This window comes from Amblyomma americanum, chromosome 9 (genome assembly GCF_052857255.1).
Source record: "Amblyomma americanum isolate KBUSLIRL-KWMA chromosome 9, ASM5285725v1, whole genome shotgun sequence".
NCBI classification, from domain to species: Eukaryota; Metazoa; Arthropoda; class Arachnida; order Ixodida; family Ixodidae; genus Amblyomma; species Amblyomma americanum.
In genome coordinates, this window is record NC_135505.1 from 135,361,136 (window position 1) to 135,374,824 (window position 13,689).

Sequence of the window (13,689 nt, forward strand, 5' to 3'; positions counted from 1 at the left end):
CTTTGCAATTAGAAATCGTTATTCGTACGTGTTCGGACTCCTATTCGAAGTGAACAGAAGTTGTATTCTGCGTTTGAAAGTTCTCAGACTTCTACATAACTCGCCATAACTGGATAACGTCGACAAGGGAGGTACAGTCGTGGTCAAAAGACTTAAGGCCACAGCGTCGAGCTGCAGCAAAATGGATGTTCCTAGAATGCTTCTTTAGCGGATCATTCAAAACACAAGTCAAGCAGGAATCTTCTCTACCGCAAGAAGAAACCTTCTGCTAGCATTTTAAGGTCATTCGGTCTTTAATAGTGCCGTAATGGCTCTGTTATGCGGCTGAAGCGGAAAGCCTTTGGCCTTAAGACATTTGACCAAGACTGTACCTGACAAAGAGGCGCCTCTCTCTCTCTCCCTCCCTTCTGTTGCAGCGCCTAGCCAGCCGTTCCAGATCTTCGCCACCAAGCACACCCCGTATTCTCTGGACATCAGCTGGCGGTACCCGACTGTCCTCAATGGCCCGCTGGACGGATACCGGATCCGGTGGTGCTGGGCCTCCAACTGCGTCTCCAGCTACGAGACACTGCACGGGCCCAACGTGCGCCAGTTCAGGATCACAGGTCTGACCGCATACCGCCAGTACAACGTCTACGTGTCGGGCTTCAACGTGGACCCGTTCACCGGCCAGACGCTCTACGGCGCGGAGGCATCAATAAGCGAGTACACGCTTCCCACGTGTGAGTCTCTTTTTTCATTCATTCATTCATTCATTCATTCATTCATTCATTCATTCATTCATTTTTCGTTCTTTCCTTCCCTTCTTTCTTTCTTCCTTCCTTCCTTCCTTCTTTCCTTCCTTCCTTCCTTCCTCCTTTATTTCTCTATTTCTTTCTTACTTCATATCTTCCTTCCTTCCTTCCTTCCTTCCTTCATTCCTTCCTTCCTTCCTTCCTTCCTTCCTCCTTTATTTCTCTATTTCTTTTTTACTTCATATCTTCCTTCCTTTCTTCCTTCCTTCCTTCCTTCCTTCCTTCCTTCCTTCCTTCCTTTCTTCCTTCCTTCCTCCTTTATTTCTCTATTTCTTTCTTACTTCATAGCTTCCTTCCTTTCTTCCTTCCTTCCTTCCTTCTTTCCTTCCTTCCTTCCTTCCTTCCTCCTTTATTTCTCTATTTCTTTTTACTTCATATCTTCCTTCCTTCCTTCCTTCCTTCCTTCCTTCCTTCTTTCCTTCCTTCCTCCTTTATTTCTCTATTTCCTTCTTTCCTTTTTCTTTCTTCCTTCTTTTTTCTTTCTTTCTTTCTTTCTTTTTCCTTTCTTCTTTCTTTCCCTCTCTTTTTTCTTTCTGTCTTTCTTCTTTTCTTTCAACCTTTCCCTCAATATTCCATTCAGTCACAGATTCAGTTTACAACGAATTGCGGAAAACGCACGTAAACTCGTTACTAATAAAAGCAGATTTAACATCCGTAGTGTTGAAAGAAATCCTTTGCTGGGTCTTCAATTTTTATATTGTGTAATTGACACAGATTATAAAGTGAAAGTAGTATTTGCTGGTACAATATCTTTTTCTTCAGGACAAGCTGCAAAACAGAGTCATAATGCACCAATAATAGCCTTTTTGCACAAATAGCAATTATCTTGAGCATTCATAGTGTCCATGCAAGGTGATAGATCGAAAAAAGAAACGATGAAGTATTCTAGTTAATCTTTCTATGGTTTTTTTTTAGATTTAGGGAGTGGGTAAAAGCGTTTTGTAAATAATCTTTATGTAATTAATTTCGTGAATACCTGTCAGCTTCAGCGTCCTAAACTGCAGTGGCCTTATGTGTCTATATCTGTGATGGGCATTAGGGCAGGAGTTAAATTTGGTCCAGCAGAAGGACGACTATATGAAAGGCAAATATTCAAAAGGAAGCCATAGAGAGCGGCAAAAAGTATCATTTTGTAAGTTTGATGCTTGGGCGGGGGACCACAGACAAAATTCCCTTTGTAATCGTAATCGATTATCGGGAACAACAGAAAGGTGCGCAAGGCTGGCAGGGCTGTGTTTTTCTTCCTGATTAGATAAACGTCGTCAGGTAGAGAGAGATAGGACACTTTTATTTTTTAGCTCATGTCCGAGCTACACGATATGCACTCTTTATGTCGTTATCACGCAAATCCCATTGACAGGCAAATCCCATTGTCTCCGCTATTTACACAACCAGAGCGGAATTGTCCTGTTAGTTCACATCCAGATTATCGCGAGCAGCTCACCATGAATTCCGCTACCAGGAACGAGTCGATAGGCAGCAAGCCAGCAAAAAGTTGCTTTATGCGCAAAATGTCAACAATCTGTGCCCCCCCCCCCCCCTCACCGCCACCACCTCCTATAGACAGCCTACTCAGTGAATAGCCATTTCAAAGGGCGCTGCATAGAATACTCAAATCTTTTTATTACTACAACCTTGGCTCCACGTCTTCCCTTGCAGGTTCACGGTGAACGTTTCTGGGAACAAATTGTTATCGTACCAGCCTCTATACAGCTGAGCAACTAACAATAGATATTACTTCACTTCGCAAGCCACCTGCGCCCTTGGCGCGACACTTAATTAGAGCAATACCGCACAGACACATTATATGAAAGGCTACAGAACAGAGCCTAATTGTCTCCCAATCCTTTTTTGTTTCACTTAAATGCAAAACAAAGTACACCTGTGCATTCAAATGGAATTCGCACTTTAGGTGGTCGTGCTCAGTTTCAAGTACTTTCACTTCTACTTCATAATAAATTTTGTTTATAATGAGAAATAAATCTTCCGCGCTGCGCAATTGGATTATCCGCTGCGAGACAGCCTTTTTGTTCAGAACATGACGGGTTGCACTTCCCAGAAAGCGAAATCCAAAAGAGGCCTGAAGCAGGATATGTATTCTGATTATTAATGGTATCTGACATGACACTGAACCCCATCCTGTCAACTAGTTGGGATGTTCGGCCGTTCAGAGCTTTAGTATCTAGATAACTAGACGACATACTCATTTTTTTTTACATGTAAGTAGCAGGGCATCTTGTAGTTGTTAAGTAACAGGCTTTCGCGCACACTAGATAGCACAATATTTACCGATACGTTGAGATTAATAATAACAATAATAATTGGTTTTGGGGGAAATGAAATGGCGCAGTATCTGTCTCATATATCGTTGGACACCTGAACCGCGCCGTAAGGGAAGGGATAAAGGAGGGAGTGAAAGAAGAAAGGAAGGAAGGGGTGCCGTAGTGGAGGGCTCCGGAATAATTTCGACCACCTGGGGATCTTTAACGCGCACTGACATCGCACAGCACACGGGCACCTTAGCGTTTTTCCTCCATAAAAACGCAGCCGCCGCGGTCGGGTTCGAACCCGGGAACTCCGGATCAGTAGTCGAGCGCCCTAACCACTGAGCCACCGCGGCGGGTCTTGAGATTGGAAGGTTGAGGTTTTTGTTAGCAACTGTTGGGACTAGCCTTGCGTGACGATGCCTACAGTCGCTTCGCCGTTTCATCACTTGACCTGTTAAATTCAAATCACCGCCATGTTTTTTTTTTTTTACAGTTGTGTGCCCTGAAGGTACTCTTACCTGTTTCGTGTGAGCCCGTAGAAAACGTTTCTGGCTGTCATTATCGCCACTTGCTTTGTTTTCGATACCCGGAGACGTCGTTTTAACATTTTATGAGCATTTTGTCTTCACAGACTACTGTGCAGATCATAGACGTACACTTCTTAAGGAAAATTTCCTGCTTTGAAAAGAGCGGAAAAGTGCGCAGTAATATGAAAGCAGAAAAAAAAGGGCACGGCAAATGCGCTTACCGAAAACAGGGTATATTCCACACATGGGCAGGAACGTAATCGTGATTGTGGGACACTCCAACTATTAAGGTAGAACGGGCAGTACAAATAGCGTTTACCAAGCTTTGCAAACGAGTTGCGCCTTGTGAGATGCAAACTGTGTGTCACTAACCTCAACAGATGACAACCTAAGATGTGTTTTGCCTTTATTAGGGCGATAGCATTTAGAGACACCATTAGTAAAAATGCGTCGGTGGTCACAAACATTGCCCCGTTTTCTGGAGGGAAGTCAGATCACTACCCTGGTGCAATCTCCATGGCTCTAGGGAAGTGGCGTCACCAGGCCGAAGCATTCACATTGCCTGGAGGATAGTGATGTCACCATACCGGAAGTGACGCCAAAATATATCAACAGCTGCTAATGCTATTTCACTGCCGATACAAAATTAAATTAGGTGTCGCTGTGAATTTTTTCCTTGCTCCGAAACACTTCCAAATATTCGCGCGCACTGCTGCGATTGCTTCTCTTTAGATAGCACGCTGAAGAAACTTAACGGCTTCCAGTCGCAGCCTCTACAACGACCTAAAAGGTGGCATTAAGATACCTGCTTATACCGCGGTCTGCGGTCCTTAACTTCATCATTAACGCAGCCGTGAGTTCGCCATATGACCTGCTTCCATTTGACAGGTGCAATAAATGAACCAACCCCGAAGAGTGTTCACTCTTTAGTCTTGGCGCACTTAATCTGGGTTTCAGTGCCGCGTAATCCGCTTATTAAAAAGACTCTTCTCGCGAGGATGTGACTCTCTGGCTACCGAAGTAAGGTACAGCACTGAGATTTATTCTTGTCCAGAGATCTTTCCTTGATTTCAAAGAACGCAGTGTCATACACCCGTGTTTCTTAAAGAGCTTCTGTCGTCGATTTAAATAACGGTGTGTCATCAACATGGGCCTCTATGCTTACAGACCTTTTCGCGTTTTTTTTTTCATATAGTGTAGATTCACATGCGGTTCGCCATCATACGCCAGAGAACAACGTTATTTACCATAAATATAGAATTATGAGCTTAGGAAAACATCTTTAACACATGTGCAATAATCCGAAGACGCTGTCAAGCGCTTCCTCCTATTTTTCTCACAAAAGAATATCAAGAATCGAAGGGCCTGGGTCAGACCGCAAACAGCAAGCGACAACAGCTTGTGTTAAAGCGGCCGCCTTTAACAGTTAAGCTCGCTATTCACGACTCACTTTCATATTTCATCCCTAATTTTCAAAATTTAAAAATCAAAAACATGCGCTGTTGTTGTTTCTTGAGAGCCACAACAAAGCGTCCCTGTCACTCGAACCTCGTCAAACGAAAATCCCCAGTGCTCTGTGTTCGACAAGCCGTCCGGTAGGTCAGTTGTCCTCAAGAGGCAAGACAGCTTCTAAATAAAAAAAATTAAGCTAAGCAGGTTAAGCATGTCAACTTTTGCAAAGGCTATGCGACAGGAGTGTTTTTTGGAGTCTTCCTGACTCCTAAAAATCCGTGCAAAGGATAGAACGACCACTGATTCCCGTCACCTTTTGAGACAGCACAGCAGAACTGTAAACAATGGAGCGCCGGGAAGACCTTTTTGAGAATTATAAAGCTTGCGGCAGACAGCCATTCTTTGTTTCGTGTGAAGAAAGTGGGCAGAAGGAGATGACAAGGCGGCACGTGAACTTACAGAGGCATTTTATATTCGAGAATAAAAGTTGAGGACTGCTTCGCCAAAGCGCCCATTATCCTCTGTGAACTACGCGTTTTTAGGGAGCCTTCTTATGCGCATGCCCATGTGCGATGCCTTTCTCGCAGAATGCGTACGCGAATCACAGAGGCTTGTATGTGTTCCTGACTGTCTGCCTCATAAACACCTGTGAGTGAACGTCTTGTAGACCGCTGTTCCACTGCGCAGCCCTATTTTCTTCTTTGGGCGTCTTTAAGTTGTCTTCTGAAAACACCTAGTCACTGAGCTAAACCTATTATTCGTTTACGTCTTGTGAAACTTTGCTGGGCTGTTACGATTGACCACGGCGTGGTGCAAGCAGCGTTGTAATGGTCGAACTATGATCAGTTTTCTGGCGCTGATATTTTGACTAACCGTATTTACCTATTATGCTCGTTAACGCAGATTTAGTGCAATGCACTGAAGTCTCTTGGCAAAGGTGTACAGGGTGTTTCACCTAAGACTTTAATCAATTTTTTAAATTTGGGTTTTAATGTTAGAGGGGCGTTCCTTCTTTTTCGGCATAGCATTGTTAGCTGGGTAATACATTAGAAAACAGCTTAGACGTGCTAACTAGCAGGCTGGTTAACTAATATTGAATAGTTTACTTTTAACCTATTACTGTCAGGCTCCTTAATTATCAAGAGGCGTGTAGCCCACTGTAAGTAATATCCATATAAGTTTTTAGAATTTCGAAAACGCGGTTACCCTCAGCACTGTGGCCCAAGAAATTTTGGATATTTCGACGAGTTACGTGCACTGGAGAGGTCGCTTTGCCTGCAAGCTTCTCGAAAGCTCATGTATTTTGGCGGGACCTAGCGAAAATTTGTTGCTCCACTGCAGGGAAGGGAACCTCGTTTTCGAGATTCTAAAGCTTATATAGATATCACGGTGAGCTACACGCCTCTGGAAAATTAATGAGCCTAACGGTAATAGTTAAAAAGTTAACTGTTCAATATTAGTTAACCAGCCTGCTAGTTAGCAAGTCTTAGTTGTTTTCTAATGTATTACACAGCTGATAGTGCTATGTCGAAAAAAGCGTTATTCTAACTCTAAGTCTTTTTTTTTTTAATTGCGTGAAGTCTTAGGTTAAACAGCTTGCATAACAACGTTATATTTTTAGAACATTACATACCACAGTTGCATTGGCTTTGAACTAGGCAGTGCAATCAACGCTAAGCAACAAGACTTCAGTCTATATAGGCTGTGCTCTTCTAACTATAAAAGCCTATTTTTAGAAATTATGTAAAGTCTTGCGTAAAGCACCTTGTATAACAACGATAGATTTTTAACACACTACATATCCCAAGCAGTGCAGTCACCGTCAAGCAACAAGACCTCAGTCCATTTACAGACTGTCAACGCTTGTGTGTCCGCCGCTATTCCAGATCCGACGGAGTCGTCACTGTCCTTCACGAAAGTATCGACGTCACAAGTCAACGTCGTGGTGGGCGTGCCCAAGTACCCCAACGGACCAATCAGCGGCTACGTGCTCACGTGGTGTCCGAAGCGGCGTTGCTACGGTGACAACGTGAACACGCGCGAGATCCTCCAGTCCAATGCCGGCACTCAGTCCATCACGGGACTGCAGCCCTGGACGGAGTACGAGGTCTCGGTGAAGGCCTTCAACACGGTGCCGACTAACAGCGAGAGGGCTTACAGCGACGAGGTCAAGGGAACCGTGGTGCCTATGCCGTTCTGTAAGTCGCTTGTTTCAGCCTTACATAGCCCCCCCCCCCCCCCCCCCCCACCCTTTTGCACAGGAGGCGTATGATATCTGAGCACAGGATTTGCATTTCTTAGATGCAAGAATTACATACAAAGTCGCTCTTAGCACGACCCGATACGTGCAGGCTATGGCTCTAGATTGCTTCAAATTACATTGCTTACCCAACGGTGCTTGTACTGAGAGTAATTTGAAGTACAACTTTAATATCGAACTCTATGTTTCAAAGTTCCCGTCTGTATAGCGCACTCTGCTACGAAACGTGGTCTCTGTAAAGGGACAACATTTTGTCTCTTGTAAAGAGTGTATGAGGGAAGTGCACGACGTTGTCGATGATTGTAAACAATAAGATGACATTTCAAAATGGGCTAGGATCGAGTAGCTGGGATAGGTGCAAGGCCAGGATTATTGGACGTCGATTGCCGAGGTACTTGTTGTACTTTGGAATTAGCGTGGTTTATCATGATGTCGATTACGGTGATCGCGATCGGTGTACTTAACTAGCTGTAAACTACTCCTTCTTGCGGTTGTAATTTGGTTGTAGGTAAAACAGGAGGCTACTTTACACAGCAGGCGGAATTTCGCTATATCCGGGTACTAGAGTTATTTTTGTTATTGCAATACTAGTCTTGTTTTCTTATAGTGGTTCATGCTTGCCGCTAGGTATTCGTCTGAGCAAGTAGCAAATAGCCACAACGCAGCCTGCGAAGTAATGTTGCAACTACCCGAAGTAACTATGCAATTCACAAAGTAGAGAGTCAAATTTCACGGCCACAATATGACTAATCTTGCTGCAGATGGCTGGGGAAGATTTTAAAAGCACCCAGGAAAACTGCCAACGTTCCACTGATTCGATGCGAAACATGTTGTCGTCAGCAGGCCAGACGTCAGTTGACGCGATAAACGGGACTGGTATCTTCCATTATATGTTATCTTGAACATTTATACTAGAAGACCCGGGAGCGGTAGGCAAACAATCAGACCATAGAAAATTATCTTCCGTTACCTTGAAGTTGCTCTCGAGGGAACGGCATGATGGGAGCGAAAAGCGATAACGAAAAGCAAAAGGTTTCGGCAAACAATGTCCATGCCAAGATATCATGAAAACGATCAAGCATAAATGATAGACTGAAAAGGAGACGGCAGTGGAGAAGACAGCGGGAAGAGTTTTGATGCGGCGCCAAAAGAACAACAACGGACAAAACCAGCGAGGAAGCTATAGTTAACGTCTCGAAAGATTTGCCAGAACTGGACCTTATTATCAATCAATCAATCAACCAATCAATCAATCAATCAATCAATCAGTTAATGCTTATTAGAGTTCCCAAGAGCAACCTGTCGGTCTTGGTGCTGGTGCGGTAATAACAGCGCGTCCAAATGAAACAGTGACAAAGCAAATGCGGAAACTATGTTCATCAGCAAAAAAAAATACAGATATTAATAAATAATAATCGTTTGAAATTCAGCAAAGGAGAGTAGTCACACTGTAGTGAACATGCATAGAAATTTGAGATTTTCAGGAAGTGGACAGAATTAGGACTGCAACTGAAAGCAACAGTTGCAAAAGAGCGGACATAGCAGATCTAAACAGAGCGTATAAAAAATGTGCATGTGCATAAAATTGTGCGTGATATCACATAATACAACACACAAATAGGATCAGAACTGCAACGCATCACAGGCACAGAGCATACAAATCAGCTTTAAACAGATCATATAAGACAACATAAGCAAATATTAATACAAGATAGCATATATTACCAGACATAGCAGAGGAAATATATAACAAGATTACGAGACGAACAGCACTTCTCTGAAATACAGAACATAAAGCTGATTTGCAGTCGTCGGAGATGCGAACATCGAGTACTTGTTTCCTGCATGGCGTCTCGCAGAATGTGCAATCGTGTCTTTCACATTAGGTCCAAGTTTTCACGAAAGGCAGATTGCAAGCCGTTAAAAGTATCCAGACATTCTCGATGTGCATGCATTGCACGCTTTCAGAATGCGTGCGCTGGGGGTTTTTGTGGCGCTTCGAGTCACATCAAAAGGCGCACATATTCTTGTGTTTGTGGGATGCGAATTTTGAAGTAGTTGAGAAGTTCTGGACAATCGGTAGCTCCCTGGAGGAGTTTAAAAATAAAGAAGGTTATGTCCCTTTCGTGCGTCCAGAGTCCAAGCATTCTACTGCAGATAAGCAGGGCAGGTAAGAGGAAACGAATTTGATGTCTTCTCTTCTGGAATAGCAGTGGTTAGATATGGCGCGAAATCCCAATTTCACTGGTTTTATTTGATTTTTGTCCGACTTACAAATGTTGTTCCATGTGATGGGCTCATATTCCAGTAATGGATGACATAAGCAACAATAAAGTTCCAGTAAGATCTTCCAAATTTTATGATTACACGACTCACTGCGCCGAGTGTTCGCATGGCGTTCCCGATGACGTGATTTGTGTGCGCAGAGAAGACAACCAAAGAGACATAAACTATGACCAGGCCCAGTATTTAAATCACCAAGAGGTCACCATATATCCGATATGGTAAACGTATGTGTCCTGAGTTTTTTGCCTGTACGAGGCAATTTTAGTTTTTGTACTGTTGAATAAGACTTTGTTGGCATCGCACCAGACAATGAAGGCCGGTATACTTGTTGCAGTAGTGTGCAGTCATTGTTAGTGCGAACTACTTAAATATCATAATGTCGTCAGCGTAAAGGACAAATGAGAAATGTTGGAAAGTAATGGCAATGTCATTTAAGAATAAATAAAATATGAGTGGTCCGAGAACGTAACTCAGGGGCGCACCTCTTGAGGCCGAGTACGTTTTCGGGATCTGCCCACCAAGAGTCACATAGCATTTGCCGTTTTCAAGATGCCCATGGATGAAAGAGTGCCAGTAATATCGCAGGGATGGCTCTTTCTGAAATAATCTGAATAAGCAATTGATGACAAAATGCATAAAAGGCTTTACTTAGGTGACATTGAATTGTGCCAAGTTGCCTTGTTTTTACGACCTCATCAGAGGGACAGGACATGAAAGTAAGAATATTTGTAGTCATTGATCGACCTGCAGTAAAGCCGTGTGGATTTTGTAGGACAGCTTTCTTAACTCTGCTCAACATTATCATGTGTACCACATTCTCAAATTTTCGAAGAAGCAATGTCGGCCGGTAATTTTTCGCTTGGGATTTCGATCCAGATTTGCGGATAGGGACAACCTTTGCAACTTTCCTCAGTACAGTGAACGTTCGCATTTTGAGGCAAGTAATAAATATACAAATTGATACCAACTCATGAAGAGAACTGAAAGCATTTAAGAGAGCCATAGGGATGCCGTCCAGGCCACATGAGAGTGATGTAACGAATACTACGTTTAAAAATGCCTCCATCAATGAGTACTGCGGTCGGCTCGCCGAAAGGCATAATAATTGTCAGCAATGTTGCTATCTCCAGTGCCCGTAAAGACAGAATAAAATTGGTCTACAAATACACTTGCGATATCTGCAATTACGCTTCCGTCGATAACAAGGCGATATACATTTCCTTCGCTTGCCCCTGAACTCGTGTTCATATGTTTCCATAAGTTCTTTGGATTTTTAGAGAGATTTCATTCGATGGATGCAATGTAGTTGGAGTGACCAACGTCGTAACGTTTCTTTGCAGACACACTGTTCCTATTTTATTCTTTCTATTCACGATAATTTTTAAGTGTCTTTTTGTTGTTGCGTTTCCAGGGATCAAACCCACCTACCATATCGGAACCTGCCACTCGCAGATTTTACACAATAGCTATACATGGCCCGATCGGCAAATGCCAAAATTACGGCGTTGTCATAGTCGTCGGTATCGATTTCCGCAACTCAGACAGGCATCATCACTTCGCATCACGCCAGCTGTGGCTAAAATTTCCATTACCACAAGTGTGCAAGTTTGGTCAACTTTTTTAGCCGCCATTCAGGATGCTCAACTATGAAAACAAAGGTTAATTGAATGTCATAAAAATGAAGCTGCTAGGTAACTGTCACGAAGTACGGCCAGTAATTATTTTGATCAGTCACTTCATCCTTGCTGCTCCAATCAACAGTAGCCTGCCAGGGTAATTACCATACTCACATCCGTAGTTAATATTAAGCACAATATCTTATTATTCCGCTAATGTCGCTTTGGACGTCTGTTATGGCAGCTCCCAGTGGGCCGCAGAACTTCAAGGCGACAGCACTGAGCTCCACATCAGTCAAGCTGACCTGGGACTTGCCGCCGCGTTTCGAAGTAACTCCGAGCCACTACCGGATCTTCTGGTGCACAGCGGGGGACAAGGTCTGCTTCAACTTGGACGTTGGCAACGTGAGGGAGGCGGTCATCACTCCGCTGGCTCCGTACACAGACTACCGCTTCATGATCAAAGCCCTGGCCCAGTTCACGTCTCCCTGGTTGAACAGCGCCGTTTCCAATGCCAATGCGAAGACCTGGCCTCACGGTAAGTTAGAGTTTCAGTTACCCCGACGAACGTTGGCCCAAAATGTACTATCGGGGGCAAAAGTAACAGGCCCACCTCTGCAAGTTCCGACCGGGGCCACTCTGCGCAGGGGCGCCACTTGACAAATCACTTCTGGTGTCAAAACAGACCCACTGCGCAGGTCCCGACTCTAGAAGCGTTTTGTCAGGTGCCGCCCCCTACGCAGAGTGACACGAGCCGGAACTTGGAGGGGTGTCTGTTACTTTTTCCTCCGATGATACAACGTGCTGGTTTGTATACTAACAAACTGTGCGGTTAGCACCCTCATGAGTCTCACTCGCATTCAAATTTAAATGACTGTTCTCCCGCTGTTTCGTGTAGAATTAACAATCGAGGCCTAGTTCTACCGGGAAGAAACCGTTACAGCTCTAACTGAAAAACCCGGGACTTTCGGCCCCTGATATAGTGTCAGTGTCAACATTTCGTTGACAGGTTAAAAAGAAAACGGAAGCGAAAGGTGTTTTCTGTATTCGTGTAAGGTGCTTTTCTTTTATTTTGTCGCCCTGGCTAAGCAATCTAGACAAAATACTCTTCCGGTTTAAGGAAAAGAAACAAACAACCACACTATATTGAGGGTTACATATTTTACTAGTATTTCATCCAGTACAGGATCAATAGATGGCCCTCCGCCCTAGCGTGAATTGTTACAGGTAATAGTGACAAGGAGATAACAGTTATCAAAGAACGTTGCGGGGCTAGTTCTCTAAAAATCTTATAACTAAAAATTCCACCTTTCTCAGTGCAAAGTGGAGCATTTTTTTTATTCGTTGCTTAATCAGTAAAGGTAGCAGGTAATAAAAGAAAAAACAAAAGTAAATGTTCCCCAGCACGCGCAACTTCGTATGTTAGTTAAAGCCAATGAGATCAATATGAACATGCCAGCAGCAAAGAAAAAGCTTTGGGGAAAGAAAGCAATAAAATCCGGACGTCATCACTGACATAACCATCAGGAAGAGGACGTGTCAGCGGCTTGACTGTTTGTGAAATTTCTGAAAGTGTTTCTAGATAGGTGTATTGAGCGATTTGTGTCGCCTAATTGCTGGTGACAGGTGGGCCGTAGTCGAGTGATATCCTCAAAGAGGTCCATGCACTACACCGCCATGTAGAATCGTTGCACTCTGGCGCACCGCAGCAGTGGCCTAGCTGTTTGAGCATCCGTTTCGCATGCTGGAGGTGCGGCGTTCGATCCCCTATGTCGCCGGTTACCCACCGGGGATACAGTGGCTACAAGCTTTCTCCTGCCTGGTGCCTGCCTTCTTTAGGGTGAAATGCTTGGGAAATCGGTATTTGACCCCACCCTGAGGGGAAGAAAAACCCTTGTGCCATGTCGCTCTTTGGCCACAGATGCCCCTGCACCATACAAAAAAATTATCATCATCATATTGTAGGCGCCTCGTCGATAGACAGTCTCCTTAGGGCTACATTGCGCTTTCACAACTTTCTCACAGATCCCAGCAGGCCTGTCGATCTGGTCGTCGTCAGTAGACAGGCGACGAAAGTGGACGTATCTTGGAAGACGCCGCTGGATCCTGCCGGTCCATTGGACGGCTACCGCGTGCGCATCTGCCCTGAGCTCGGAACCTGCCCCGCCATTGGAGTGATCAGCCGTTCCAAGACGCTCCATAAAAGCACGCACAATAACACCTTCTACGGCCTGCAACCCTACACCAAATACCAGGTCCAGGTGAAAGCCTTCAACAACCTCCCGGATGGAAAGACCTCCGAGGGCGACGTTGCTGTCATTGCCGTGTCTACCACAGCAAGCGGTGAGTTCCGCAACCATGCTTATTTGAAATTGTAGATAGCAGGCTAGCTCTGGTAGCAGTGGTGATTGGATTACACAGCTTAGAAAATACCGACGTACCCTTTCCGACGTCGTCTGGGCCCTTCTCTACGCGTTGTCTCAAAAA

At 44.3% G+C, this 13,689-nt stretch overlaps 1 protein-coding gene across 3 annotated transcripts in view; it reads left to right on the forward strand.

Annotated features, from left to right (window-relative positions):
• The window catches only part of LOC144104473 (fibronectin-like), a 48,160-nt gene that overhangs the window by 9,910 nt on the left and 24,561 nt on the right, over nt 1-13,689 (forward strand). For all 3 annotated transcript variants that reach the window (XM_077637512.1, XM_077637513.1, XM_077637514.1), the window contains exons 4-7: nt 417-722; nt 6,927-7,238; nt 11,447-11,740; nt 13,228-13,545. In XM_077637512.1, coding sequence (XP_077493638.1) covers nt 417-722; nt 6,927-7,238; nt 11,447-11,740; nt 13,228-13,545 — 1,230 coding nt within the window. The remainder of the gene's footprint in view (nt 1-416; nt 723-6,926; nt 7,239-11,446; nt 11,741-13,227; nt 13,546-13,689) is intronic.